The 27,893-nt window shown below is 47.9% G+C and overlaps 1 protein-coding gene across 1 annotated transcript in view; it reads right to left on the bottom strand.

Moving 5' to 3' along the window:
- Positions 1 to 26,196, bottom strand: part of DGLUCY (D-glutamate cyclase) — a gene marked incomplete at its 3' end in the record, with an annotated part of 61,196 nt that extends 35,000 nt beyond the window's left edge. The window contains exons 1-6 of the mRNA XM_080707189.1: positions 26,106 to 26,196; positions 18,903 to 19,056; positions 15,042 to 15,240; positions 12,113 to 12,263; positions 7,811 to 7,933; positions 3,723 to 3,926 (exon numbers count right to left, since the gene is read on the bottom strand). Of these exons, the coding sequence (XP_080563315.1) occupies positions 3,723 to 3,926; positions 7,811 to 7,933; positions 12,113 to 12,263; positions 15,042 to 15,240; positions 18,903 to 19,056; positions 26,106 to 26,115 (841 nt within the window). The 5' untranslated portion in view covers positions 26,116 to 26,196. The remainder of the gene's footprint in view (positions 1 to 3,722; positions 3,927 to 7,810; positions 7,934 to 12,112; positions 12,264 to 15,041; positions 15,241 to 18,902; positions 19,057 to 26,105) is intronic.
- Between the last annotated feature and the right edge of the window lie 1,697 nt (positions 26,197 to 27,893).

The following is a 27,893-nucleotide window of genomic DNA, read 5'->3' as shown; positions in this document are numbered from 1 at the left end:
CCTAGCTTAAAGTAATGAACAAGTCAATAGGAGAGGAGAACACGCCTTTCTCTGTCTAAAGACAGATCTACATGATGATCTAGGGAGGATGGAGCAGGGTTTGACCTTAGTCCTTCATGAAAGGAGATACCTCACCACACCTTATCAGGGAGGTACCTTACAGGGACATTCACTATGTCAGAATCAAGTAAACAAGATGGAGGTCATGGGTATAAAAGGCTGAGTCCACGTGTAATCCCTTTGGTGTATTCATTTCGAGTCACCCCCCTCATGCCATTTTGGCATGGGGCTGTATTTCTATTTTCTGTATTTCTATCTTTCTAATAAACTTCTTTAAATCTTCAGCAACTGTCCAAGCTATGCATATTTATTCTTAGCTTAGGACAAGAACCTGCGGTAATTTTCTGTTTTTGGTCGTTTTGGGTTTTGTTGTGGTTTGAGGGAAATTGTGTCCGGGACCCTAACAGGGGTCCCTGGGAACAGTTTCCCCAAAACCATACTCTCCCAATCCGTATCATACAGGAAGCCATATTCTCTACAGAATGAATAAATGAACTAACAACCCAGCACAGAGCTTGGCCCAGGGGTTTAGCAGCAAATTTAGTAGCTGCAGACTCCGTGTCACTGGAAGACGACCTTCGCTCCCAGTCCCAGGAGGAAGAAGCTGCCATTTCCGAGGCTGGCCTTGTCTGTCAGCTCCCAGGCTGTCCGCTCACGGCCCTGCTGGGCATAGTCTCTAAAAGTCACCGGGCGCAGCTCTGCCTGGCCCTGGGACTCTGGCCTACAGTTTCTGAGGGCCTCACTAAGTTGCCGAGGCTGGCCTCGAACAAACCCCAGGCTGCTCAGCTCTCTGTGCTCCGTCCACTAGCATGGATCCCGCAAACCAATTGGGGCCAGCAGGGGCCCTTCTAAAGCTCTGCAGGTATCCAAGGGGTGCCAGCACTCCAGCTTTGGGGTCACAGCCCACGAGCAGGTGCAGAAGGACTGGGTGTGAGCCAGGGGACTCTAGAACGCTCTTTTAACCGCCCAGGTAAGGCTGTGACATACCACTTCAACCCCAATTTGACCTTGGCCAACACTTAGAAATCATGGACACTGGAGTCATTAGACCTGGGTTCCGGTTCATTGGGAGGATTTGATAAGATGGCCATGTAAGTGCTTTTACCATGACGCCTCGCAGCACAGAGTAAAACTCAGTAGATGATAGCTGTTATCCTCAGTACGAGTCACAACTCCAGGAGGAAAGTACAACTCTCAGTCACATTATCACACTAATGGGGAAACTGAGGCAGAGGCTACATGGTTGTTCTCTCAGGAGTTGTGTGTGTGTGTGTGTGTGTGTGTGTGTGTGTGGCTCCGGGCTACACCCCCGACCTATTTTTTATATTTTATTTGGAAACAGGGTCTCACTAAGTTGCTGAGAGCCTCACTAAGTAGCTGAGGCTGGCTTCGAGCCTGTGCGATCCTCCTGTCTCAGCCTCCCAAGTGCTGAGATTACAAGTGTGCCCCACCACGCCGGCTTCTCAGGAGTTTTTGCTGACAGAGGAAATCAAAGTACCACGCACAACAGTGGGTGAGAGAGCGCCACCTACTGGCCACTTGGGATAAGAAATTTGGCTCTTAAATGTAGATGGAGCCAGAAGTGAAAAGCTCTCAAGGAGCTTTCGGCAAACCTTTCTGAGTAGAACCAGCAGGTCCCTAGGTGATCCTAGGTGATCCCAGCCCTGACCCGGGCCCAGAAAGCTGGTGGCTCAGAAGGGCTGTCCTTTCCCAGGGACACAATATACAACATATAGTTTGACTACCGAGTCTTGTTTACTGGGATTCCCAAAGGAGAAGCAGTCCAGCCCCCACACCTACCTCTGCTCTCAGTATATATAAAATGTATTCTGCGCCCAACCCTGGGGCAATAGCATAAAAAGGAAAGGTCAGCTACAGTGTTAAATACATGGGTAGCTTTTAAAAAATGTTGGCAAGAAGCCGGGCCTAGTGGTACACGCTTGTAATCCCAGTACTTGGGAGGCTGAGACAGGAGGATTGCAGGTTCAAGGCCAGCCTCAGCTACTTAGTGAGGCCCTCCAAAACTTAGTGAGACCTTTTTTTCAAATAAAGAATAAAAAAAATAGAGCTGGGAGTGTAGCTCGGAGGTAGACTGCCCCTGGGATCCATTCCCAGTATAGAAAAAAAAAATGTTGGCAAGACATAGGAGGCTGAGGGAGGAGGATCACAGGTTTGTAGCCAGCCTCAGCAACTTGGCTAAACCCTGTTTCAAGCTGGGCGTGGTGGCGCACGCTTGTAATCCCCGCACTTGGGAGGCTGAGACAGGAGGATCGCATGGGTTCGAAGCCAGCCTCAGCTACTTAGTGAGGCTCTCAGCAACTTAGTGAGACCCTGTTTTCTAATAAAACATAAAATAGGTCTGAGAGTATAGCCCGGAGGTAGAAAGCCTCTGGGTTCCACCCCCAGTACCACCAAAAAAACCCAAAAAAACAAAAAAACAAAAAAACAAAAAAACAAAACCCTGTTTCAAAAAAAAAAAAACAGGACTGTGTGTATGGCTCAGAATTATACTGCCCTTGGGTTAAATCCCCAGCAACACACACACACACACACACACACACACACACTGGCAGTCATCTACTCAGGAACCATTCTCCCTCTCTCTTACCTGTCTGGCCTATTTAGTCCTGGGTGTCAACTTACCCAGCTAATAAATGCGTTCTTAAGTGCCCTCATGTGTTTAGTGTTACAATTTAGAATAACAAGCCAGGCACTGTGGCGCATGCCCGTCATCCCGGTACTTGGGAGGCTGAGACAGGTTCAAGGCCAGCCTCAGAAACTTAACAAAACTCTTAGCAACCTATCAAGACCCTATTTCAAAACAAAAATAAAAAAGGGTTGGGGGTGTAACTTGGAGGTAGAATGCCTCTGGGTTCCATCCCTACTATCACGAGAAACCAAAAACTAAAGTTTACCCATGATACCAATGTTAGTGTCTTAATCATTTACTTTTATATATATATTTTTTGGTCCAAACACAATATAAGTGCCAGGTGTAGTGGTTCATGCCTACAATCCCAGTACTTGGGAGGCTGAGACAGGAGGATCACAAGTTCAAGACCAGCCTCAGCAACTTAGTGAGATTCTCAGCAACCTAGCAAGATCCTATTTAAAAAATAAACAATAATGCCAGCCGTGGTGGCACACGCTTGGTGGCACATGCTTGTAATCCCCGCGCTTGGGAGGCGGAGACAGGAGGATCGCGCAGGTTTAAAGCCAGCCGTGCTGGCTTAAGAGACCTTGTTTCCAAATAAAAAAAGTATAAAAATAGGTCTGGGAGAGTAGCCCAGAGGTAGAAGGGCTTCCAGGAACCCCAGTACCACCAAAAAACCCCAAACAAACAAACAATAAAATGGGTTGGTGGTACAGCTCAAAGGCAGAATGCCCCTGGGTTCAATCCCTAGCACCAAACAAAAACAAAACAAGGAAACCCCACACAGTATGGGAGCCATTTGAAGGCTCGTACTGCGGATACAGTTTGCATCCTGTCTATCTCTGTCTTTGTTTATTGTGGATATATTGGTGATTGAACCCGGGGCCTCATGCAAGCCAGGAAAGCGCTCTTCCACTGAGATCCACCCCAGCCCTGTGCTCTTCCCTTTTCTCTGGACATCACAGTGGTGAGGAGCGTCTCCAGGTCATCAGGAATCCTCTGCTCTCACCTGGGTCCACGGCAACCGTCAGTTCTAGCTCTCTGATCTTCCCAATGGCTGAAGCCGATGCGATGCTGTAGTGCAAAGGGTCTTGGGAAATGTGATGGACCTCTGGGGTCGGCTCGGGTGTGGGAGAGCTGGTTGGAGTCTTCGTGTCCTTCAGGTCGGTCATCACTGTGCAAGCCGGCATGCTGGTGAAAGCCAGTGGAGCCCCTGCAACACACCACAGCAGAGACTGAGCCCGGCAGCCCCCTGGAGCCCAGCGCGTGCCCATCCTGTCCACGGCGGGCGGGAAGGTGGCGCCCGTGCAGCAGCTCTGGGCCTTGTGCCGGCACCAAGATTAGAACCAGGGGGCTGACGACTAAAGCTCCATTTAAACAGTGGCCTCCAGGTTTTAGAAGGTGCAGATACAGCCCTGGCTGGAGCCAGCTGGCGGGAGATATTCCATCAGCTGAAGCCATCAGCGTCAGGGAGTAGTTACAGGGCTCTTACAACACAAGGGTGCCGTCTCCCTCTACCTTCTAGCAAATGTTTAGATTTTCCGGGAACTCTGCGAACTGATTTCCGGTTTCTCTCCCATCTTACTTTGCATATGTTAATTTTGTTCTTTAAGGAAACTTCCCCCTACTAGATTACAGGCCAGAGAGATCTGTAGCATTATTATCAGGAGTGGCTTTCACATGGTAAACACTTGTGTTTGAGATGCAAACTTACCCTCTCTACACCTGTTTCCTCAATTGTAAAATAAGAATAAAGCCTCCTATGGCTGTCATCAGTACTAAACAAGATAATAATATACACGTGTTTAGCGAAGTGTCTGATAATGGCCATTTGTATTGTGGAACCAGACATGGGGTCCAGCTTCCATCTGTACACCTGCTCCTGGTGCTTCCTACTGACGAGACTTTATTTACCCTTTCTGCCTTCTGTAGCGACTTTTTTTTTTTTTTTTTTGGTGGTACTGGGGTTCCTGGAAGCCCTTCTACCTCCAGGCTACACTCCCCAGACCTCTTTTTATATTTTTATATGGAAACAGGGTCTCCTAAGCCAGCGCACGCGGCTGGCTTCGAACCTGCGCGATTCTCCTGTCTCCGCCTCCCAAGCCTGGGGATTACAAGCGTGCGCCACCACGCCCGGCCTGTAGTGACTTTTTTTCCTTCAAGACTCTACCTCCACTCGGCTATCTGCTCCCGGATACCCGGGACCAATATGTATTCATCTGAGTCCCCCTGCAGTGCCGGGCACATGATCAGTCTTCAAAACGTACACATGAGTAAGTGACAACACCTTGGGTTTCACAGAGACGGAAACTTTCTTCAGTTGAACAGAGGGCAGAGGCAGCCAACACTTCAAAAGGAAAATCTACTGACCGATGTGGAACTCCTACGCTCGATACATAAAGGATGGATGGATCCGAGAGATGCAATCATTGTTCTTCTGTATCTTAGTTGGCGTCTAAAATCGGTCACTCTAGAGCCTGGCACATGTCAGGACAGTCAGCTGCATGCAGCACAAGGCTTCGTGCAGCGATTAATTTGTGGTGTGCAGCGATTAGTCTATTGTGAACTGAAGTTGACCTATTGAAGTTAAAGGAGGTTCAAGTTTGTCCCTGACTGATGATGTCATTTCTTTTCATTTATAATCAAGTGTTATAAATGAAATGAAATTTGTAATATTTAATTTTGCCCCCAGAATTAAAGGTCTGGAGCGTGCTGGGATGTCCACAACAGTGAGACTTCTGCAGGGCACCCCCTGCTGATGGCGGCAAAGCAGCGAGACCACCGTGCTGGGGTACGTGCACCATGAGTGGACGTGGGCATACTGTGTACGCCTCAAATGACCGCAGGCTCCGTGAGGACTCCATCTGGTCCCACGAAGCTTTGACTTCCCAAGATCTGGGCTCGTGCCTGGCACAGTAGGTGCTCATAGACATATATTAAATAAATGAGGAAGTGGAATCCCACGGGTCTTGGATACTACATCTGATGGCTAAACTCTCACGAATGCTTCTAAAATAGAAAAAAACACTCAATTCTAGTCTCTCTAGGACAAGTGAGGCTGACCTGGACAGAATTTTTCAGTGCCTACGACAATGGGCTGTGATGATTATCATTATTATTGTGTGTGCATGTGACATGTGTTAGTTACTAGGGATTGAACCCAAGGGTATTTTAACTCTGAGCTACACTCCCAGCCCTTTTAAAAATTTTATATTGAAACAGGGTCTCACTAGCTTGTTGAGAGTCCCATATCTCTAGGAGGCTAATCTGAAGCCTGCAATCCTTCTAACTCAGCTTCTCAAGTACGAATCGCTATTATTTTCCATTATTATTATTATTATTATTATTATTATTATTATTATTATTATTATTTTTGGTGGTACTGGGGTTCCTGGAAGCCCATCTACCTCCGGGCTACACTCCCAGACCTATTTTTCTTTTATATTTTGAAACAGGGTCTCGTAAGCCAGTGTGGCTGGCTTCGAACCGGCGCGATCCTCCTGTCTCCGCCTCCCAAGCGGGGATTACAAGCGTGCGCCACCACGCCCAGCTTCCACTATTATTTTTAATAGTTAAATAACATTCTAATCTTACTAGGAACTGGTGAGGCACCCTCATGTGTCTTTTCATTGTAATAGCACTCTAACCCTTTGAAAAAGGATGTACTGCCAGGTGTGGAGGCACACACTTGTAATCCCAGTATTCCGGAGGCTGAGACGGGAGGATTGTGGTTCGCGGACAGCCTCAGCTACTTAGTGAGGCCGTCCACAACTTAGTGCGACCTTGTTTCAAAAATAAAGCCGGGCGTGGTGGCACACACTTGTAATCCCAGTGCTTGGGAGGCTGAGACAGGAGGATCGCACAGGTTCCAAGCCAGCCTCAGCTACTTAATGAGGCTCTCAGCAATTTAGTGAGACCCTGTTTCCAAATAAAGTATAAAATAGGTCTGGGAGTATAACCTGGAGGTAGAAAAGCCCCTGGGTTCCACCCTCAGTACCACAAAAATAAGTAAATAAATGAATAAATAAATAAATAAATAAATAAATAAGCCGGGAATGATGGCACACGCTTGTAATCCCAGCATTTGGGAGGCTGAGACAGGAGGATCTGGGTTCGCCGCTAGCCTCAGCTACTTAGTGAGGCCCTTTGCAACTTAGTGAGATCCTGTTTTGAAATAAAGAATAATAAAAAAAAGGGCTGTGTATAGTTTGGAGGTAGAATTCCCCAGCATTGCAAAATAAATAAATACAAACAAGTAAATAAAAAAATAGGGCTGGGTGTAGCTCAGAGCTAAAATGCCTCGGGGTTCAATCCCAGTACCAACAAAGAAAAAAAAAAAGAATGCACTGATAGTGGAATTGTTTTCAATTGCCTCGTAATTATAATAAGCCTTCCCTATCATCCAACTGTGGATGGAAAATATTTAAAAGGAAAAAGCACATCTGTACTGATCGTGTACAGACGTTTTTCTTGTCATTATTCTGTAAACATGCAGTGTAACAACTGTTTACACAGCGTTTACATTGATTTAGGTGTCATAAGTAATTTAGAGATGGCTTGAAGAAGGCAAGAGGATGTGCACAGGTTATATTAAGATATGACCATTTAAAGCCGGGCGTGGTGACGCACGCTTGTAATCCCCATGCTTGGGAGGCTGAGACAGGAGGATCGCACAGGTTCGAAACCAGCCTCAGCTACTTAGTGAGGCTCTCGGCAACGTAGTGAGACCCTGTGTCCAAATAAAATATAAAATAGCCCTGGGAGTAATAGCCCAGAGGTAGAAAGCCTCTGGGTTCCACCTCTAGTACCACAAAAATAAATAAATAAATAAATAAATAAATAAATAAATAAAAGGAAATACATTTAGTCAATACATATTTGCACTAAAAGACAAACTGCTCTGGTGAGGAGACCTCGCCCTGCGATGAACAGAAGGAAACCAGAGACGTTCACTGCAGGCCGTAGGCGCATGTGTTGAGTCTCGTTTCTGCCTTTATTTTTTAATGTTATTGCCCTCTAAGCCCATGCTTCTGAGAACCTGAGATCCTCTGGCTCCATCCTGGGTTGGAGTAGTTAACCCCTTTTCTCCCAACATACCGCAGCTGCTGACAGCTTCGAGACTGGTCAGTGGAGAGGGCCAGAACACTGGGACGGCCCCCGGCGGGCACTCCACAGCAGCCCCGTAGTCGGCTTTGGAAAGCGCTTTGATCCCCAGCAGGCCTGCAGATGGAGAAAGAAAATATCATCTCCCTAGCAGGCATCATCTAAGTTGAGGAGATCATGGTTCTTTCTCTAAAAAGGAACTCTAGGACTTCTGGGAAGATGGCAACCGAGAAAAGCAGGGCTTAAGAGCCCCGCTAACAACCAATCTCCATTACCACAAAATCAGCGCCTTTCATAGCCAGAAAACACCATCACCAGAGAAACAAAAAAATCACCAGGCTCCAGAGAGAAAGCGGACTGAGAACAGAGCTCAGAGCCACAGAGGAGATACACCGGCCTCACGCCCGAGGACGCGGTAGCAGCGCCATACTGCCGGTGGCAGCAGCGAGTTCACCGGACGGCTACAGCAAGCCGAGGTGAGCTGCTGCGGAACAGCCAGGCGGGATTTTTCAGCGCAGGGAGCATCTAAAGCTCCCAGTGGCTGAGCTCAGCACACACTGCAGGGACTCAGAGTGGAAATCAAAACCAAGAAGAAATAAGCCAGCCTCACGGCCGAGGCCGTAGCAGTGGCGCCATATTGCCACCGGTGGCAGCAGCAGCAAATTCACCAAGTCCAGTACAGCTACATCTGCGAACTCAAGAACAGTGAGTCAAATTGCGGGCCCCAGAGGAGAAATCCCAGTACTGTACTCCCTGGGACTTGACCCAGTGGGGGAGGGGCGGTGGCAGAGGTATCACACCATAGGAGAACGTGCAACCTGGCACCCCCCATAGTTTAAAGCAGCCTCTATCGACTCTCTGGGTCGGAGACTCTGTGATACAACCCAGTAAATGAGTAGTGGGGTCTGAGATACTACAGACTCAAGATCCAGAGCACCTTAAGTGAAGTCGTAGTGACCCAAGGGAAGAACCCAGAGAAGGCACAAACTTCCGAAATCATGGGAAAGAGGAATAACACTGGAGCAATGAATGCCCACAACTCCACAACATCAGAACCCGATAAAACAGAAAATCAGAGATTTCTAGAAGATCAAATCAGGAAAATAACTGTAGAAATAATAGAGGTGCTTCGAAAAGAACTCAAGAGAGAGCCAAAAAGAGATAAAGGATACAATTAATGAAGTAAAGGCCTCAATTCAAAGCACAAACAACCGATTAGAACACATGGAGAACAGAATCTCGCTCTTAGAAGATGATCATTTCAAAAATGAACGCATAGTTTCTAATCTAGGAAAAAATATCCAACAGCAGGAATCTGACACTGAAGAAATATGGGCCCATTTTAAGAGAGCTAACCTAAGAATAATTGGAATAGAGGAGGGAAAAGAAAGTGAAACCAAAGGGATCAACAACCTCTTCAAGGAAGTAATAGCAGAAAATTTTCCAAACATAGAGCAAGAGGTTTATACACAGATCCAGGAAACTTATAGAACTCCCTTTAGACAGGATTGGAGAAGAGGATCCCCACGCCACATAATTGTCAAAATGACCAATGTGGAAGCCAAGCAGAGAATCTTAAAGGCAACAAAAACAAAGGGCCAAGTGACATTCAGAGGCAAACCAATTAGAATCACTCCAGACTTCCCAAACCAAGTCATGAGAGCCAGAAGGCCTTGGAGTAACATATTCCAAACTCTGAAAGAAAACAACTTCCAGCCAAAAATTTTCTACCCAGCAAAACTTTCTATCAAATTAGATGGAAAAATAAGAAGCTTCCATGACAAACAGAAACTGAAAGAATTTATGTCTTCAAAACCAGCACTAGAGAAAATACTCAAAGAGATTAACTACAAAGAAGAAATAGGGAACACACACCAGAACCAGAGAAACAAGATTTTCCATCCAACAGACAACTAAGATTGGTTATCTGTGGAGATTCATTATTTATGTTAGTCTTTTACCTATCTCTAAATTGTATTGTTTGCCTTTATTGTTGTTAATTTTTAGGATTTCTAGTTGGAATATTAATATACCTTCAGATATAGCATTTGGAAATATTTTATCCCATTCTATTAGTAACTGTTAACTCTGTTTACATTGTCTTTGGATATACAATATTTTTTTATTTTTTAGGGAGTTTGTATACTCTTCTGTTGCCTGTGCCATTGAAATCATATCCAGGAAATCACTGCCAATTTCAATGTTGTGAGGTTTTATGACCCAGATTTTCTCCTAAAAGTTTATAGTCTTAAGATTTATATTTAGGTCTTTTATCTATTTTGAGTTAATACTTGTATATGGAATTAGGTAAGGGTCCAATTTTATTCTTTTCCATGTAATTATTATTTTTTAACAATATTTAGTTAAAAGATTATTATTTCCACCACCAAATGTTCGTGGAAACCTTGTCAAAAATAACTTAATAATATAGGGAAGAATTTAGCTCTAGGCTTGTATTTAACTCCAATGGTTTATATATCTGCCTTTACTACTACACTGTTTCAATTATTGTAGCTTTATATGGTTTGAAATCAGAAAATATATAGCTTCTAGCTTTGTTCTTTTTCAAGATTGTTTTGGGTATCTAGAGTCCATATTCCATATTAGGATATATTTTTTTTCTGAAAAATAAATATATAAATATATGATAGTTTCACCTAAAAAAAATAGAAAAAAATATTCTCTGGTAAGAAAGAAAGCAAAAAGAAATATTGAAATGTTATATTTAAGTCATCAAAAGCTTGGTATCAGACAAATGAAACTGTTATGTGAGATTATCATTTTTAATTTTGGATAAATTGCTATAATACTAGATGTCAACCACTAAGCCAAGCATGGGAAGGAGGGATGGGGAGAGAATGGGGTGGGGATCGGGTGGGGGCTGACTGGGCGATGTGTGCATGTATGTCTACAAAAGTTTGTATCCCACTATGATGTATGAATACAGTGCACCAATAAAAAAAAAAAAGGAACTCTAGTCATAGGGGCTATTTTTTTTTTTTTTTTTTGTACTGGAGATTGAACCCATGGGCATTCTACTTCTGAGGTACATCCCCAGCACTATTTATTATTATTTTTTTTTATTCTTTATTTTGAAACAGGGTGTCACTGAGTTGCAGAGGACCTAAGTAGCTGAGGCTGTCTGTGAACCACAATCTTCCTGTCTCAGCCTCCCAAATGCTGGGATTACAAGTGTGCGCCACCATGCCTGGCTCCGAGTTCTCACTAAGTTGTCGAGGCTGGCCTTGAGACTGCTATCCTCCTGTCTCAGCCTCCCAAGTTCTGGAATTACAGGTGTATGCTACCTCTCCCAGCTTTAGGGTTATCTTAAATGATATTTAGGAGGAAGAGTAGGAAACTAGGAATTGAGGTTCTAACAACTCAGGACACTACATAACTAATGGTCAGTGTTGGCCAGTAGGTTCCAGAACCCAGAATCTCAAACTTTTTGATGTGATTTCCCTAAAAGGATGAGTTTAGTTAATGCCACACTTTTACGGACCTAACCGACAAAGCCAGGGTTCGTGAGTTTGTCTCCACACAGCCTGAGTCACCTCCCACACACGTGGCCTCTGTCGCTTACCACCCACCGCACGCTGGGCGGTTACTAAAGTGCTCACCAGGACAGCAAAGATGGGTGTGTTGCGTCCAACCTGTCCCTACCACAGATAAATCAAGTCTCCAGCTGAGCTTTCCAGGGCCGTGCTGAGTTGATGGTCTCCAAACGATGAAAGCAGCAAGCGCGGGTGTCTTCCCAGGACGCCAGCTTTTGTGTGATTTTGTCTGCCGCAGGGCTGAGCAACTTAAGGTCCTGGGACTCTGGCTTTTGCCCAGGGCCCATCCCAAGCTCTCTTATCAGGCCCTCGGAGAGCTTCGAGTTCCAAATTTTAGGCTTCCCTCCTTGGGCCTGTTCACTCACTTTTGGCCTAAGTGAATACTCTGGAATACAATGGATTCCAGTTCACAGGCAGGTCTGGGTAGGAACCTTCTTGTGCCAATGACCAGCAGCCCATGGTAGAGGTCGACTTGAGCTCCACTCTTGGGACAGAGAGTGCTGCGACGCTCTGCTTCCCCCACCCCAAGTTTACGTGACGATCACTGGAGCTCAGATCTCCAGTGGGTGGGCAGGCTGTTCCAAGGGCAGCACCTTCACGCCTGAGGGCGTCTGGGAGCCCAGCCCTGCTTCTGCTCAGGGAGCCTCTTGCCCCCTCCCAGAGCTGTCACTCTCCTGAAGCCCCTGAGACACAGCAAGACCAAGAGCTGCCGTGAGACTCAGGAGCAAGGGTGGACACTGACCTGGGTCGCCCACGTGAATGGGCCGTCCTTGAGCTCCGCCCAGGGACCAGGTGGCCTGCAGCAGTCTCTCCAGCTTGTCCTTGGGGACGGGCCTCATCGTGACCACCAGAGGGCAGCAGAAGCCAGCGACCGAGGCACAAGGAATAGCTGTCTGTCAAATCCAGGGAAGATTACAACCATGGAATTAGCACAGGCCTGTCCAGGCCCCGAGCGCCCAGAGCTCAAATCAGCTGAATGAAGGAGAGGTCTCAGCAGCTGGTATCAAAACACACTTGTACTTCTAGGTGACTGTCTAGATGGGGAAGTTTGCTGCTAAGTGTTGGTTTAAAACAGGGGATCCAGCGCCGGGCGCGGTGGTGCACGCTTGTAATCCCCGCGCTTGGAAGGCGGAGACAGGAGGATAGCGCTGGTTCAGAGTCAGCCTCGCTGGCTTAAGAGACCCTGTTTCCAAAATAAAAAAATATATATAAAATAGGTTTGGGAGTGTTGCCCGGAGGTAGAAGGGCTTCCAGGAATCCCAGTACCACCAAAAAACAAAACAAAAACAAACAAACAAAAAAAAAAAACAGGGGATCCTAGCCAGGCATGGTGGTGAATACTTGTAATTCTAGTACTTGGGAGACTGAGATAGGGGGATTGTGTAGGTTCGAAGCCAGCCTTAGCTACCTAGTGAGGCTCTCAGCAACTTAGTGAGACCCTGTTTCCACATAAAATATAAAAATAGATCTGAGAGTATAGCCCAGAGGTAGAAAGCCTCTGAGTTCCATTCCCAGTACCACCAAACAAAAACAAACAGGGGATCCTAACTTCTCCTGCACCACAAGCCCTTTGGTGGTCTCCTGTGGCATGGGACCCCTGGCCAAAGTCATGTTTCCAACCACATCAAAGAAAACTCATGGGCTTTCGAAGGACACCGATTATTATGCAAGCGTAGCTATCCAGTTCTGGGAAAATAGGCTATAGCAATATGCTGCTTCTTAAGCAAAATGGCAGCAGATCTGGAACCAGGGTAATTCTGAAGCAGCGATCAACGTGGAGGCCATTTTTGAGATACCAGGGAGATCATGTGATATGGAGTTATCTGCGATTTGTTTTGGGAGTCGCAACATTACAGGGCGTCTGATGAGATAGTCATTATTCACTGACATTCTAGGGGGAGGAAATGCTAAAAATACATTTTTCCCATCCAATTTCACGGACCCTCTGAATTTTCTCTCTGGGCCTCGAGGGGCCTGTGCATCTTAGGCAAAGAACTTGGGAGCAAATGGTAGGCAGGGGTCCACTAAGGAGCAGGAAACCCAGGCGGAGCTGTCGCCCTCTCCGACTCCATTCCACATGGACAGGCTTGTCCCCAGCCCGCTGAGCCCTGCCCTGCTCAAGCCGCACAGCACAACCCTGGTGACCTTCACTGGGGAGTTTTTCCCTCCAGAGTGGTTTCTGGTTGCTGCTGTGGGGCTTAGGAAGGACTATGGATGTGGCCAGGACTCTGATCCACTGGGACAGCCTTGTTGGTCCTAAAGACCTGGGTGTTACCACACTGTCAGTGGCAAATGAAACTTCTCTGTGCCCGCCAGCCCAGTGTCTACATAACAGCAGCCGGGAGAGGGAGAGACCTGCCACGCCATACAAAAAGCCAGCAGCGCCTCCATCTGGGGAGGCTTCATCCTGCCCAGGCTACCAACAGAACCCTTGAGGACAGCAGGTCATCTTTCCCTGCAGCAGAGGGGAGCCTGAAAGCCATTTGGTACCATGGGATGGGGCGGTGACGTGGCCCGAAAGGCCCACAGCCACTGCGTCAAGCACTCACCACGGACACTTAGGTGTCTCTGTGCAAAGGAGTCCTTCCCCAGCTGCACCTCTCTCAGTGAGTGACATTTTACGGAGGGGGCAGGCGTTCTGGGTTGCACTTGGCTTTGGGACTTGGGCAGGTTTCTCTCTCTTTCTAAGCCTCTGATTCCCTGTCTAAAATGAGAAGCTGTGTGGGATAGGCCACGAGGCCCAGCTCTTACCTGCTACAAATGATGGTGTGTTCTCGGGCTGGACCCTGCCATGGGTCCTGGCCAGGAGCTGCGGCCCCGTCCCCACCCCGTCTCCCTTCCAGAACGCCACTGGGGCGCAGTTGGCCGCAAAGGGCAGCACAGACTGTGGGTGGCCTTGTTTCTGATCAGAGGCAGTTCAGGCCTCTTTGGCAGGAACCCAGACCAGGACATTTTAATAAATGTTCCAGAGCTCAGGTTGACATCTCCGAGTCCTCCACAAATAACGAAACCCGGAGCCTGGCTGTTTGCACTGGCTGGCCATCGATCTGCTGGTGAAGGCTCAGACTTTTCCAAAGAAATATCCAGAGAGGGGTCAGTAGAATGCGGGCCTGGGTCTCACCCGAGACAGGTGTGGGATGTGAGGAAAGCTCAGAGGCACAGCAGGGGAAGCCACATATCAGGTCAGCCCACTGCACCGTGACCTTCTTCTGTAGTCATCTCCAGCCACAAATAGGGCCCAGCTTTCTGGACAGAGACATCATAGCAGCGAGGGGCTGGCCGGGGCTCTGCCACAAATCCCTGGGTATTAACAAAGCCAGCCACATTCTCCTTGAAGCGATGTGCCCCCGAACGAAAGAGGAGTCTCAAAAATCTCACTGAGGTGGCTTGATTAAAGAGCCCGACAAATTCCAGACAGGTTTGGTTGATGCAGCTGGAATAACCCACCAAGAAGGGCCAGGTCATTTTAGCTGTCACGGCAGTATCGGGGGTGGGTAGCAACGAAGCAGGCTCAGAGAAGTTGATGGCTTATCCTGAGATGCACAGCTGGGAAGTGGCTGAGCTAGCACTTCGACTGCCTGCCTTCTGTACCAGCATTCCCCCCACCACAGCAAAATGCAAGTTGACCCACGCTTTCTGTTCTTTCTGCCCTTGGTGGGAGGTGTCCCTACCTTGTACGCCCCCGTGTGGCTGAGACCCTGCAGATTTCCTCTGGGGAGCCCTGCTTTCTCCAAAGCTGCATCCAGGGAGAAGCTGCAGTCCAATACAAAGGTCACCATGTCCTTCAGCTGCTCCGAGTACTCCTCCAGCGAGGTCAGGCAGCCTGTGCAGATACCGGATTCGTATTTCCGGAACTGTGGACAGTCCTTCCTGGGGACACAAAGCAAAGCACGCAGACCCCCAGACGCTCAGTGTGGCCATGCATTTTTTAAAGGGCAGGGAAGAGGGAAGGTGCCGGATGTTTAGTGCTGGAATTTCAGGCACTGGTGCCAAGGTAGGGAGCGGAGTTTTCAGCAGGGGGCTATGCTGGCATCCTTGAAAGGTGACCAGATCGGAGGTTATTAAATCAGCTCATATATAATGTAGCCCCCGTTATAGTTTTCATAACCCCAACCCAGTCAGTCAAAATAGTAAGAACAAAATGAAATAGAACAATGGTGTCCTCTCTGCCATGGAGGTGGGGCCGGCGGGTCATGTGGATGAGAAGAAACTTTCAAGGGAGGGCGTCTGGACTCTTTAGGAAACTTCTGTAGGGCTGAGAGCTATCTATGTTTACAAGTCTGTCCTTCTGCAGTGTCCCAGAGTCAAGGACTGACCTGGTCCTGCTTGCTGGGCAATGCTAGGTGATGGGCTGTGAAGATGTAGGACACCACCCCAGACCTCCAACAGCTCCTAACCCTAAGGGTGGGATGGCACTGAAGACAGATACGTGCGATACAGACAGCCAGTGTTGGGGACCAAGTAGAAGCTGGGCCTGCTGGTGCATGCTTGTAATCCCAGTACTTGGGAGGCTGAGACAGGAGGATCCTGGGTTTAAAGCCAGCCTCTGCATCTTTGTGAGGTCCTTGGCACCTTAATGAGAACTTCTTTTAAAAGAAAAGAAAAGAAAAAGAAAAAGGCTGGGGATGTAGCTTGGAGGTAGAACGCCCTTGGGTTCAATCCCTGGCACCCAAACAAAAACTAAAACCCAAACAAAAAACACAACAGAGAGTGTAGGCAGAGGAGAAGAGACAAATACATTCTCTCCCACTTTTTTTTTTTTTTTTTTGCGGGTCTGGGGATGGAACCCAGGGGCATTTGACCTCCGAGTTACACCCCTGCCCTATTTTTTATTCTTTATTTTGAAACCGGGTCTCACTGAGTTGCAGAGGGCCTCACTAAGTAGCTGAGGTTGTCTACGAACCGCGATCCTCCAGGTCTCAGCCTCCCGAATGCTGGGATTACAAGCGTGCCCACCACGCCCGGCTTTCTCTCCCACTTTTATGGTCTGTATCTGGAATGTCTCTACAAGGCCCTGTGTTGAAGGCGTGGTCCTCAGCCTGTGGCACAATTAGAGGTGGTGGAACCTTTAAGAGGTGGAGCCTAGAGAGAGGAAGTTAGGTCACTGGGGGCATACCCTTGACTGGGGTAACAGGATCATGGCCTCTCTTCTCTTTCTTTACTCACCAGCCACCAGGAGGTGAACAGCTTTGCTTCTACACACATTTTCTGCCATGAGAATCTGCCCAAAGGCAACAGAGCTGGCCAACCAGGGGATGAAACCTCTAAAACCATGAGCCCAAATAGACATTTCCTCCTGATAAGTTGTTTATGTCAGGTTATTTTGTTATAGTAATGGAAAGCTGACCACACACTCAGGTCAGAGAAAGTGCTGGATCTTTAGGTGTTTGCCAGCTGGGTGTGGCATTCATCCATCCAGATGGAGCAGGGTGTGACGAGCGTGGAGGCATCAAGCCCTGGGGCCACTGAGGGTCTGCTTTTGGAGTCTCTAAGAGTGCCAGGGAAAAATGTGAAGGGCAGCCTTGGCCCAGATGGTCCCTGCAGGACCCTCCCATCCCCGAAGTCCACAGAATCATAAACACAGGTTGTCCCTGGGAATCCTTCTGTCTGGGGAGAAGGTTGGGAACGGCTGGAGTGTCAGGGTCAGGGGAGAGGCTGAGCTGGGTCACCAGGGGTCGCGAGATGGGGCCGAGCCACAGGCCATGGGAGACACTGAGGAATTTTACATCAGTGTCAGGTGATTAGATTTAGAAAAGGCCTCACTGGCTGGAGAGTAGAAGATGTAAAGTAGGGTAAAGCGAAGGTGGGGCAAGGTGAGGATAGCAGTGGAGATGCCTGACCGTCCAGGAGAGGGAAGGTATGCAGGAATGAGAACTTGCTGGAGAGGCCTTGTGGAGACACAGTCCCCAGGGCCACTTACCAGACAAGTTAGACATGTATAATAATCGGTGGGGTTACATTCCAAGACCCCAGTGGATATCTGAAACTAGCTAGCTCCAAATCCTGGATATGCTATTTTTTCCTATGTGTTTTTTTCCCTATGTGTACACACTGTGTTAGTCAGCTTTCAGACACTGTGACAAAATACCCGAGGTCATCACCTTACAAGGGAAAGATTTTCATTTGCACCTCTCAGAGTTCGTGGTCGCTTGGCCGTCACTAGGGAACTCTGAGGCACGGGTAGCATGTGATGAAGCAGAGATGCTTGGCTTCTGGAAGCCAGAAAGAAGAGCGAGCTTGCTTTTATAACAAAGCCTCTCGCTTGACCCTTCATGCATGAATCCACCGACGAAGTAATTCATTGATGAGGTCAGAGTGGGTATAATCTTACATTTATGTATTTATTTGGTACTGGGGATTAAACACAGGGACATTCTACCTCTAAGATATATCCCCTGCCCTATTATTTATTTATTTATCTATTTATTTATTGTTTCAAAACAGGGCCTTGCTAGGTTACTGAAAGTCTTGCTACATTGCTGAGGCTGCTCTTCAACCTGCAATCCTTCTGTCTCAGCTTTCCAAAAACTGGGACTACAGTTATATACCACCACAACAGGCTCAGAGTTCTCATGACTCATTCACCTTCCAGAGACCCCCACCTCTGCACACTGCTGCCTCGGGGACCAACACATCAACCCATGAGCACTGGGGGGACACTAAAGATCCAGACCACAGCACACGCCTAGGATGAGGTTTAATTTAACTATGATGAGGCACCGGAAGAGATTGGCAATGATAACTAGGAATAAAACATAGCAATTATAACAAAAGAGTGCAAGAAAAGTCACTTAAGACTTTGAAAAAAAATGTGTGTGTGTGTGTGTGTGTGTGTGTGTGTGTGTGTGTGTGTGTGTGGTTCTGGAGGTAGAACCCAGGGACTTTACCTCTGGGCTATATTCCCAGACCTATTTTTCTATTTTATTTGGAAACAGGGTCTCACTAAGTTGATGAGAGCCTCACTAAGTAGCTGAGACTGGCTCTGAACCTGTGCGATCCTCCTGGTCTCAGCCTCCCAAGCTCTGGGATTACAAGCATGCGCCACCACGCCCGGCTAAGACTTTGAATTTTTACTTCTGGAATTTTCCACTTAATACTTTCAGATCTCAGTTGACTCTGGGTAACTAATGGAAATGTGGCAATAGAAGGGGACAATGGCAGGGTAAAGGTCTGGGTAAAGGCACGACATGGTGTTATCGAGTCTGTCTCTGGAGGCTAGTGAGGTGTTTTCTTCCTAATCCTGGGCATAAACTTTCTGGTGTGGGAGACAAAGTGACAGATGGTGTGACCATGGACTCTCTCCAGGCCTGGTCTTCCTTAGAAACCACAAACGTTTTACCCTGGGGAGAGGCAAGGGATGGGGCCAAAGAAGAGGGGATGGAGCAGGAATGGTGGGGAGGGCTGCTTGCCCTTGAGTGAGAGCTATGAGTGAGGCCAGGCACTTGGGGCCCCTGCAGCTGGACAGAGAGGTCCCCGATAACAGAAACGTCTGGCCACTCCCAAGCATTATCTCCTGTTGACACAGGCTTTACCTGCCGTCAGGACCAGCGTCTGCAGTGGGCAGCCTCAACTTCTCTGGCTCTCGTTGGCCCAGCAGGGGTAGAGGACCACTGTTGATCTGGCAGAACTTTTCAAAGGCTGGCGCCAGGGACCTGGGCAGGACCACCAGGCTGGCTGGCTGGAACCCTGGGTTGGGGGGAGAAGAGACCAATGTACACTCAGTTGCTGGTTTTTTTTTTTTTTTTTTTTTTTTGTGTGTGTGTGATATTAGGGATGGAACCCAGGGGCATCCTACTTCCGAGCTACACCCCCAGCCCTATTTTTTTTTTTTTTTTGGTGGTGGTACTGGGGTTCTTGGAAATCCTTCTACCTTCAGGCTACACTCCCAGACCTATCTTATTATTTTTTAAATTTGGAAACAGGGTCTCTTAAGCCAGCGAGGCTGGCTTCAAACCTGCATGATTCTCCTGTCTCCACCTCCCAAGAGCGGGGACTACAAGCATGTGCTACCAAGCCGCAGGACATCTCAGCCCTATTTTTAATTCTTATTTTGAAACAGTGTCCCACTGGGTTGCAAAGGGCCTCACTAAGTAGCTGAGGCTGTCGCGAACCTTGATCCTCTATCTCAGCCTCCCAAATGCTGGGATTACAAGTGGGCACCACCACACGTGGCTTTGTATGTGCTTTTAAAATTATAATTAGGAGTTAAAAATTATTTTAAAAAGTAGAGTTTTACCCTCAAAGCTCTAAGAAACTATGCTCTGAAAAGAACCTTCCCTTCCTTCCTTCCTTCCTTCCTTCCTTCCTTCCTTCCTTCCTTCCTTCCTTCCTCCCTTCCTTCCTTCCGTAGCACTAGGGATGAAACCCAGGGCATCTACCTCCGAGCCATACCGCTAGCCCTATTTCTTATTCTTTATTTTTTTAATTATTATTATTTTTGGTGGTACTGGGGTTTCTGGAAGCCCTTATACCTCCAGGCTACACTCCCAGATCTATTTTTACATTTTTATTTGGAAACAGGGACTCCTAAGCCAGCGCGCGTGGCTGGCTTCGAACCTGCGCGATCCTCCTCTCTCTGCCTCCCAAGTGCGGGGATTACAAGCGTGCGGCACCACGACCGGCCTCTTATTCTTTATTTTGAAACAAGATCTCACTAGTTGCAGAGGCCTCACTAAGTAGCTGAGGCTGGCCGTGAACCGTGATCCTCCGGTCTCAGCCTCCCAAACGCTGATAGGACAAGCGCATGCCACCATGCCCAGTTAGTTGCTGCCTTTTTAATTTCACTCTTTTTTTTTGGTTGCTTGTTTGTGGTGCTGGGGATGGAACCCAGGGCCTTGTGCATTCTGGGTAAGCACTTTACCAGCCCTCCAATTTATGTTTCATTAAAGGGTTATAGATGTCCAGAAAGGCGTACTTAAGTGTGCCACTTGGTGAATTTTCACAAAATGAACACACCCATATAATCAGCTTCCAGATCAAGCAGCAGAGCCTATGGGCACCCCTGAAACACCCCCTCCTGCCTGTGCCGCACCACCCCTGCAGGGTGACCACCACGCTGACTTCTAACCCGCGCCTCTCCTTTGTCTGTCCTGGGACCTCTTGTAATGGACTCACACGCACGTGTGTGTTCGGTCCGGCTTCCTTCACTCAACATTACATTTGGGAGATCCAGCCATATCGCTGCTTTTAACAACAGTCAGTTTGCACGCACCCACGTGTGTATTCATACAACTCGTCTACTGCTGGTGGGTGCTTGAGGGGTTTCCAGTTTGGGCTCATTACACATGGTGCTGCCATGAATATTTTGTTTTGTTTTGTTTTGCAATACTGGGGATGGAACCCAGGGACATTCTACCTCTGTGCTACACCCCAGCCTTACTTTTTATTCTTTATTTTGAAACAGTGTCTCACTAAGCAGCTGAGGCTGTCGCCAATCCTGTGATCCTCCTGTCTCAGCCTCCCAAATGCTGGAATTACAAGCGTGCACCACCATGCCCGCCGTGCCGTGAACATTTTAGAACACGCGTTTTGGGTACGTTTCTGTGCATTTTGGTTTGGCGAATGCTCAGGGCTCCGGGTAAATACACAGTCAGTCTTTGTAGGTACTGCTGAGATGTTTTCCAAGGTGGTGGGTCCAGCTTGCACCCTCCCAGAGGAGGGTGTCTCCAACCCATGGGTTCCGGTCTTTTCCAGTTTAGTTGTTCTGACAGCCATGTTGCCAGGTCACACTGCCATTGTAATTTGCATTCCCTGATGACTAAGGGTGGGACTGAGTGGCCTTTCATCGGTGTTAATGACCACTGGTAAGTCTTTTGGGGAAGAAAGAAGTGTTGGTGTTGTTTATGTGTGCGTACTGGGGATTGGACCCAGATGCAGTCTACCACCAAGCTACACCCCTGGCCCTATTTTTCATTATTTTAAATTTGGAGATAGGGTCTTATTAAGTAGCTGAGGCTGGCCTTGAACCTGCAATCCTCTGGTTTTGGCCTCCCAAGTACTGGGATTGCAGGTATGCACCACCATGTCTGGCTTGTTGATGTCGCTTGTCTTGCCAGGTTGACTCTTTTCTTGTGTGTATGTGGTGGTGAGGATGTGGCAGTGAATCCACAGGGGTTCTACCTCTGAACTACACCCGCAACACCTTTAAAATTTAAAAAAAAAATTTGAAACAGGATTTTACTAAGTTGCTGAGATTGGCCTCAAAGCTGACGTCCTCTTGTCTGTCTCTCAAGTACTGAGATTATGGGGCATGCACCACCAGTCAAATACTGGGATTATGGGGTGTGCACCACCACGCCCAGCTGCTGCAGACCGACTGCTGACTGAGAGGCTCACAGAATCGGATTCAGTCTTAACAGATCCATGGAGGAAGATGCACCGGCTCCCATAGCCTGCTCTCAGGGGCAGCCAGCCATCCTCTGGAATGGAAGTCCTTCCGTTTTGAAGGCGAACAAATGTGGACGGGAATCCCAATTCTGCCCCTGAGCAGCTCTGTGGCCCAGGGCAGGTCAATTGCACCTCTCAGGCTGAGTTTTCCCTTCTGTAAAATGGTAGAAATCAAGCCAGGCACAGTGGCGCACACCTGTAATCCCAGAACTTGTTAGGCTGAGACAGGAGGACTGTGGGTACCACAGTTGCCCAGCCTCAGCAACTTAGGCTGAGGACCTCCGTAGCGAGGCTCTCAGTAGTGAGACCCTGTTCTCCCACCCCCCAAAAAACTGGGGGTGTAGCTTGGGGGTATAATGCTCCTGGGTTCAATTCTTAGTACCACAAGCAATAAAAAAACAAAACAAGACAAGAAACACCACCAAAATGGCAGTAATCATACCTATCTCAAAAAGATGGTAACGAGTTTAAGTATATAAACTACTTAACACAACAGTACTCAGGAACTAAAGTCATTCAGTACAAACCTGCACACACATTTAAAACTGTGGGACCGCCAGACGTGGTGGCGCACGCTTGTAATCCCTGTGCTTGGGAGGCAAAGACAGGAGGATCGCGCAGGTTCGAAGCGAGCCGCGCTGGCTTAAAAGACCCTGTTTCAAAATAAAAATAGGTCTGGGAGTATAGCCCGGAGGAGCCCCAGTACCACCAAAAATAAAATAAAATAAAATAAAATAAAATAAAACTGTGGGACAGAAAAAGTATTTATTGATTATATTAAAAGATGTTTATGGCAGGATGTGGTGGCACATGCCTGTAATCCTAGTACTTGGGAGGCTGAGACAGGAGAGTCACAGGTTCAAGGGTAGCCTTAGTAACTTAGTGAGACGCTGTTTCCAAACAAAAAACAAAACAAAAAAAAGGACTGGGAGTATAGCTTGGAGGTTGAATGGCCCTGGGTTCAATCCCCAGTAACATACACACACACACACACACACACACACACGAACATTAGATAGAATGGCTGCTATAATCTTCCCACACGAGGATGCTCTGGACTCCCCCAGCTGCCCAAAGCCCATGGAAGCTGCCCCGTGTCTGAAGCCAGCCCAGCACGGCCCCGAATGGTCCACTGAGGAGGAGGGAGGACGGCAGCTTCGCCTCCCCTGCCCTACCATGCTTCCTCCAAGCCAATGGTGAGGACAAATTGAATTTTTAACCCAATAAATTAGGGAGGCGTTAGGTACACAAAGCTTCTTTGTTTTCTTTTAATTAAATGTCCAGTGGGACACTATGTTTAGGTTCTGCTTTTTCTACCGCTGGCAATGAAGGGAGAAGTCTGAGTTGCCCCCACCAGTAACAGGAACCGGAATAGAGGCCTCCGTGGGCCCGTTTTGGAGGGGGCAGACCACAGAGGCCGTTGGGGTCTGTGCGTGGGCCTCTCGGGCTCCATCTAACTCCCTCTTCTGTGTGTGTGGGGAGGAGGGATAACAGGATTGAACCCAGGGGCACTGTACCTCTAGACCTTTTTAATTTTTTTTTTTTTAATTTTGAAACAGGGTCTTGCTATGCCATTGAGGCTGGCCTCAAACCTGCGATCTAGTCTCAGCCTCCCACATACTGGAATGCCAGGCGTGAACCAGCATACCTGGCTCTAACTTCTTCTTTGTGGAGAGAAATGAAGCAGTTTCTCTGTGTCTTTTACTCCAAAATCAAAAATTTGTAAACTTAATAACAAGAGGGGGGGAAGACCTTTCAGCATTCCTCATGTGATTGAAACCCCCAGAAGACAGTTCCCAGAGGGTGTTTCCCAGCTGTTTGGTCAAATAAGCATCTCTCCCTGCACAGCGTTCCCAAGCAGAGGGTGAGGGCAGGGAGCCCTTAGCGCAGGTGGCCCTCCTGATGGTCCAGAGGGATCCCATTGCTATTTCCATCTTGGAGAGGAGGCTTGGAGGGGTCATACAGTTTGCTTACAGCTCTGAGGCTGGTAGGGGGCAAAGCTGGGATCCTTGCTGCCTGACCTGAGGCTTGAGGCCTGGCTGCTGGGCACTGTGCCTCCCTGAGGGCCCAGCAGCAGTCCATCAGGGGTTAAGCCAGTGTTTGCTCACTGCATATAATGGCTTGTGGCAGACGGTTACCTCGGCGGCCCTGTCTATGAATTATGCTTCCTGGTGTGTGTGTGTGTGTGTGTGTGTGTGTGTGTGTGTGTGTGTTACTGCAGATTGAACCCAAAGGCATTCTACCTTTGAGCTACACCCTCAGTCTGATTTTATATCTTATTTGAAAACAGGGTCTCAGTAAGTTGATGAGAGTTTCACTACTTGCTGAGTCTGTCTTCGAACCTGCGATCCTCCTGTCTCAGCCTCCCAAGTGCTGAAATCACAGGCGCCCACCACCACGCCCTGCTCGCTGTCTGACATCGACCCCCCACTTAGCCCCTTCCCTGAGGACGCTGGTCTTGGCCTTATGATTTGCTCTGGACCTGGCGAGTATGACGCAAACAGAGGCTTGGTGTATGTGCTTGCACACTAAGGTCTACCTTGTGGGACTCTCTCTCTTGGAGTGCTGAGCTCCCATGGAATGAAGTTTAGTTGCCAGTGCTGGGGAGTTTCCACAGAGAGAAAGAAATATTAGGCCCAGCTGTTCCAGCCATCACTGAACACCAGACTCTGGGGGAAGTCTGCTGGGTGGTCCCTCCCCAGCAGGTACCTGTGGACGGAAGGACGACTCCCCTCAAACCCAACCTTGGTTTTAGAGTTTTGTGAGTATTATGGTTTTAAGCCCCCAGGTTTTGGGGTGCTTTGTTAGGCGATAACAGATAATCAGTAAAACCGTTCATAACAAGAGGCCATACAGGTCAATCAAGGAAATGAAAACAAAACTGTCTTGTCTAGTCCTTTATACAATGCTGCTGGTTTCCCGCAGGCATTCCCGCCAGAACCAGAAAAGTCTGTTTGCAGCTGGGCGAGGTGGCGCACGCTTGTAATCCCCGCGCTTGGGAGGCTGAGACAGGAGGATCGCACAGGTTCGAAGCCAGCCTTGGCTACTGAGTGAGGCTCTCAGCAACTTAGTGAGACCCTGTTTCCAAATAAAGTATAAAATAGGTCTGGGAGTGTAGGTCGGAGGTAGAAAAGCCCCTGGGCTCCACCCCCAGGACCACACACACACAAAAGTCGTTTTTTTATGGTGAAATTTTTCTCGTTTGTTTTTTTTTCCTATTCAGAGATAAATTTTCAATATGTTACCACCAATTTTCCGGTTCATACATAACTATTTTCAACATAATGAGAATCAAGTTACTACATTCTTTAAAACTAAGGAATGCAAACTAGCAGGGCGTGGTGGCGCACACCTGTAATCCCAGTACTAGGGAGGCTGAGACAGGAGGATCACAGGTTTATGGCCAGCCTCAGTTATTAAGTGAGGCCTCTGCAACATAGTGAGACCTTGTTTCAAAATAAAGAATAAAATATAGGGCTGGGGTGTAGCTTGGAAGTAAAATGCCCCTGGGTTCCATACCCAGCACCCCCCTACACACACAAAAGCAAGCAAGCAAGCCATTTAAAAAAATCATCCCTGTGCCAGGCGTGGTGGCGCACGCTTGTAATCCCAGCATTTGGGAGGCTGAGACTGGAGGATCGTGGTTTGTGGACAGCCTCAGCTACCTAGTGAGGCCCTCTGCAACTTAGTGAGACCCTGTTTCAAAATAAAGAATAAAAAATAGGGCAGGGGGTATAGCTTGGTGGTTGAATGTCCCTGGGTTCCATCCCCATACCGCCCCGCCAAAAAAAAAAAAAAAAGAAAAAAGAAAAAAAAATCATCTCTGCATCAGTGAGGAGATACTCATAGGAAGTCTGCTCCCACACTGTTTATTAGCAAATTTTGCTGGGACTTTGATCAATGAGAAATTCACAGGTTTTCTCTTGTAGTACCTCTCAGAGACTTGGCTGTCCTCCTGAGAAAAAAAAAGAAGGACAAATGGGTGCTGCCCAGAGATTAGCCCATCCAGGTGGGGAGACGTGGTCTGAATCAAAATCAGATTAGAGTACGGTGTAATCTTTGCCCAGGAGAGAAGGTGCCGCGTTGTCTGAAGCCCTGAGCGGTTCTCCTTATGGACCTGAGGGGACCAAGAAGAAGCGGGCCATTCTCTACCTCCCATGAGGTTTCTGAACCTTGATCTGGCCCCAGGCTGCAGATTCTTCCAGGAAGTTAAGTGGCAGCCAGGGCTCACAGCATTCTGCTCTTACTTTTTGCTCTTGTGCTGAAGCTAAAATTCTTGGGGCTGTCTGGGCTCACGTGGCGAGGAGCTCCGGGATTCACGTGTGTAGACAGCATCTTCCAATACTTACCCCCAGCCATGCTGGGCGCGTTTCTGATGTTTGCTTTCGCTCGTAGAATCAAGCTCTTTATGGCAGAGGGCAGGCGGGATCTCAGGAGTGTGAAGGGTGACATGCCATCCTGAATGGGCCCTGGGGATTCTGGACGACAGGAAGAAGGAAACAGGTTAGAAAGTGCAGACCCCCTCCCCGGGGTGCAGTCAGGTCAGACCCCACCCCTGCCCCTCTGGACTGGGTGGGAGCAAGTTCTCCTGGTCAGGTCTCAATTCCTTCCTTCCTTCTCTCCCTCCCTCCTTTTCTTTCTTATTTTAATTAATTAATTAATTAGTTAATTTATTTTATATTTGTGGTGCTAGGGATTAAACTCAAAGACATTCTGTCTCCAAGCTATACCCCCCAGCCCTATTTTATTTTACATTTGGAGACAGGGTCTCACTAAGTTTCTGAGAGCCTCCCTAAGTTGCCGAGGCTGGCCTTGAACCTGTAATATTCTTGTCTCAGCTTCCCAAGTACTGAGATTGCAGGTGTGCACTGGACCGCAGTTTTCTAGTGAGGAATTCCTAATGCTCAGTGACTCTGTTTATGCCCCCTCCTGACCCAAGTGTCCTCCTGCCCTTTCAGAAAGCCTTTTTTTTTTTTTTTTGTGGTACTAGGGTTCCTTGAAACCCTTCTACCTCCGGTCTACACTCCCAGACCTATTTTTATACTTTTTATTTGGAAACAGGGTCTCTTAAGCCAGCGCGGCTGGCTTGGAACCCACGAGACCCTCCTGTCTCCACCTCCCAAGCATGGGGATTACAAGCGTGCACTATCACGCCCGGCTCGGAATCCCTGTTTTTTGTGGCAGGGCCAACAAGCTCACACGTGGCCTCCCTCTTCGAGCCTTCTTTGAACCACGCATTTAGGCCTGGAGTCACTGCGGCCTCAAATTATATTTGACCCTGAACTTCTTACTCTTCCCAGTGCCTGGGAGGCAGCGTCATGTCTTAGACTTCTTCCCCAGGCTCCCGAGCACCTATTAAAACCCAAGCACAGCTGGGCATGGTGTCACATGCCTGTAATCTCAACGCTCGGGAGGCTGAAACTTGAAGATCGCAGGTTCAAGAACAGCCTCAGCAAGTAGTGAGACTCTCATCAACCTCGTGAGGCCCTGTTTCAAAAATAAAAATAAAAAAATAGGTCTGGGATGTAGGTTGGAGGTAGAATGTCCCTGGGTTCAGTATCCACTAACACACACACACACACACACACACACACACACACACACACACACCCCAGACATGTAGCAACACTTAGAATCACAGATTTAATAGTAGGACGATTATCTGTCTATGGATGACTTTTATTTAGATTTAGGTTCCTAGAAGGTAGGAATTTTGCATTTTCTTCCTTTTAGGTACTATGGTTTATACAGACTTTTTTCTTTTTTTGGTGGTACTGGGGTTCCTGGAAGCCCTTCTACCTCCGGGCTACACTTCCAGACCTATTTTATATTTTTATGTGGAAACAGGGTCTCTTAAGCCAGCGCGGCTGGCTTCGAACCTGCGCGATCCTCCTGTCTCCGCCTCCCAAGTGCGGGAGCCTTACAAGCCTCCCAAGCCTTACAAATGTGCGCCACCACAACCAGCCTATATTATACTTTTTATTTGGAAACAGGGTCTCTTAAACCAGCGGGGCTGACTTCGAACCTGAGCGATCCTCCTGTCTCTGCCTCCCAAGAGCAGGGATTACAAGCGTGCGCCACCACGCCCGGCATTATACAGACTTTTCATGAATGAAAAAAATAGTGTAGATAGTAAA

The sequence above is a fragment of the Muscardinus avellanarius genome (genome assembly GCF_963383645.1).
Source record: "Muscardinus avellanarius genome assembly, chromosome: 12".
Classification (NCBI taxonomy): domain Eukaryota; kingdom Metazoa; phylum Chordata; class Mammalia; order Rodentia; family Gliridae; genus Muscardinus; species Muscardinus avellanarius.
Note: the sequence above shows the minus strand (reverse complement) of the source record. Positions and strands in the feature narration are given on the sequence as shown.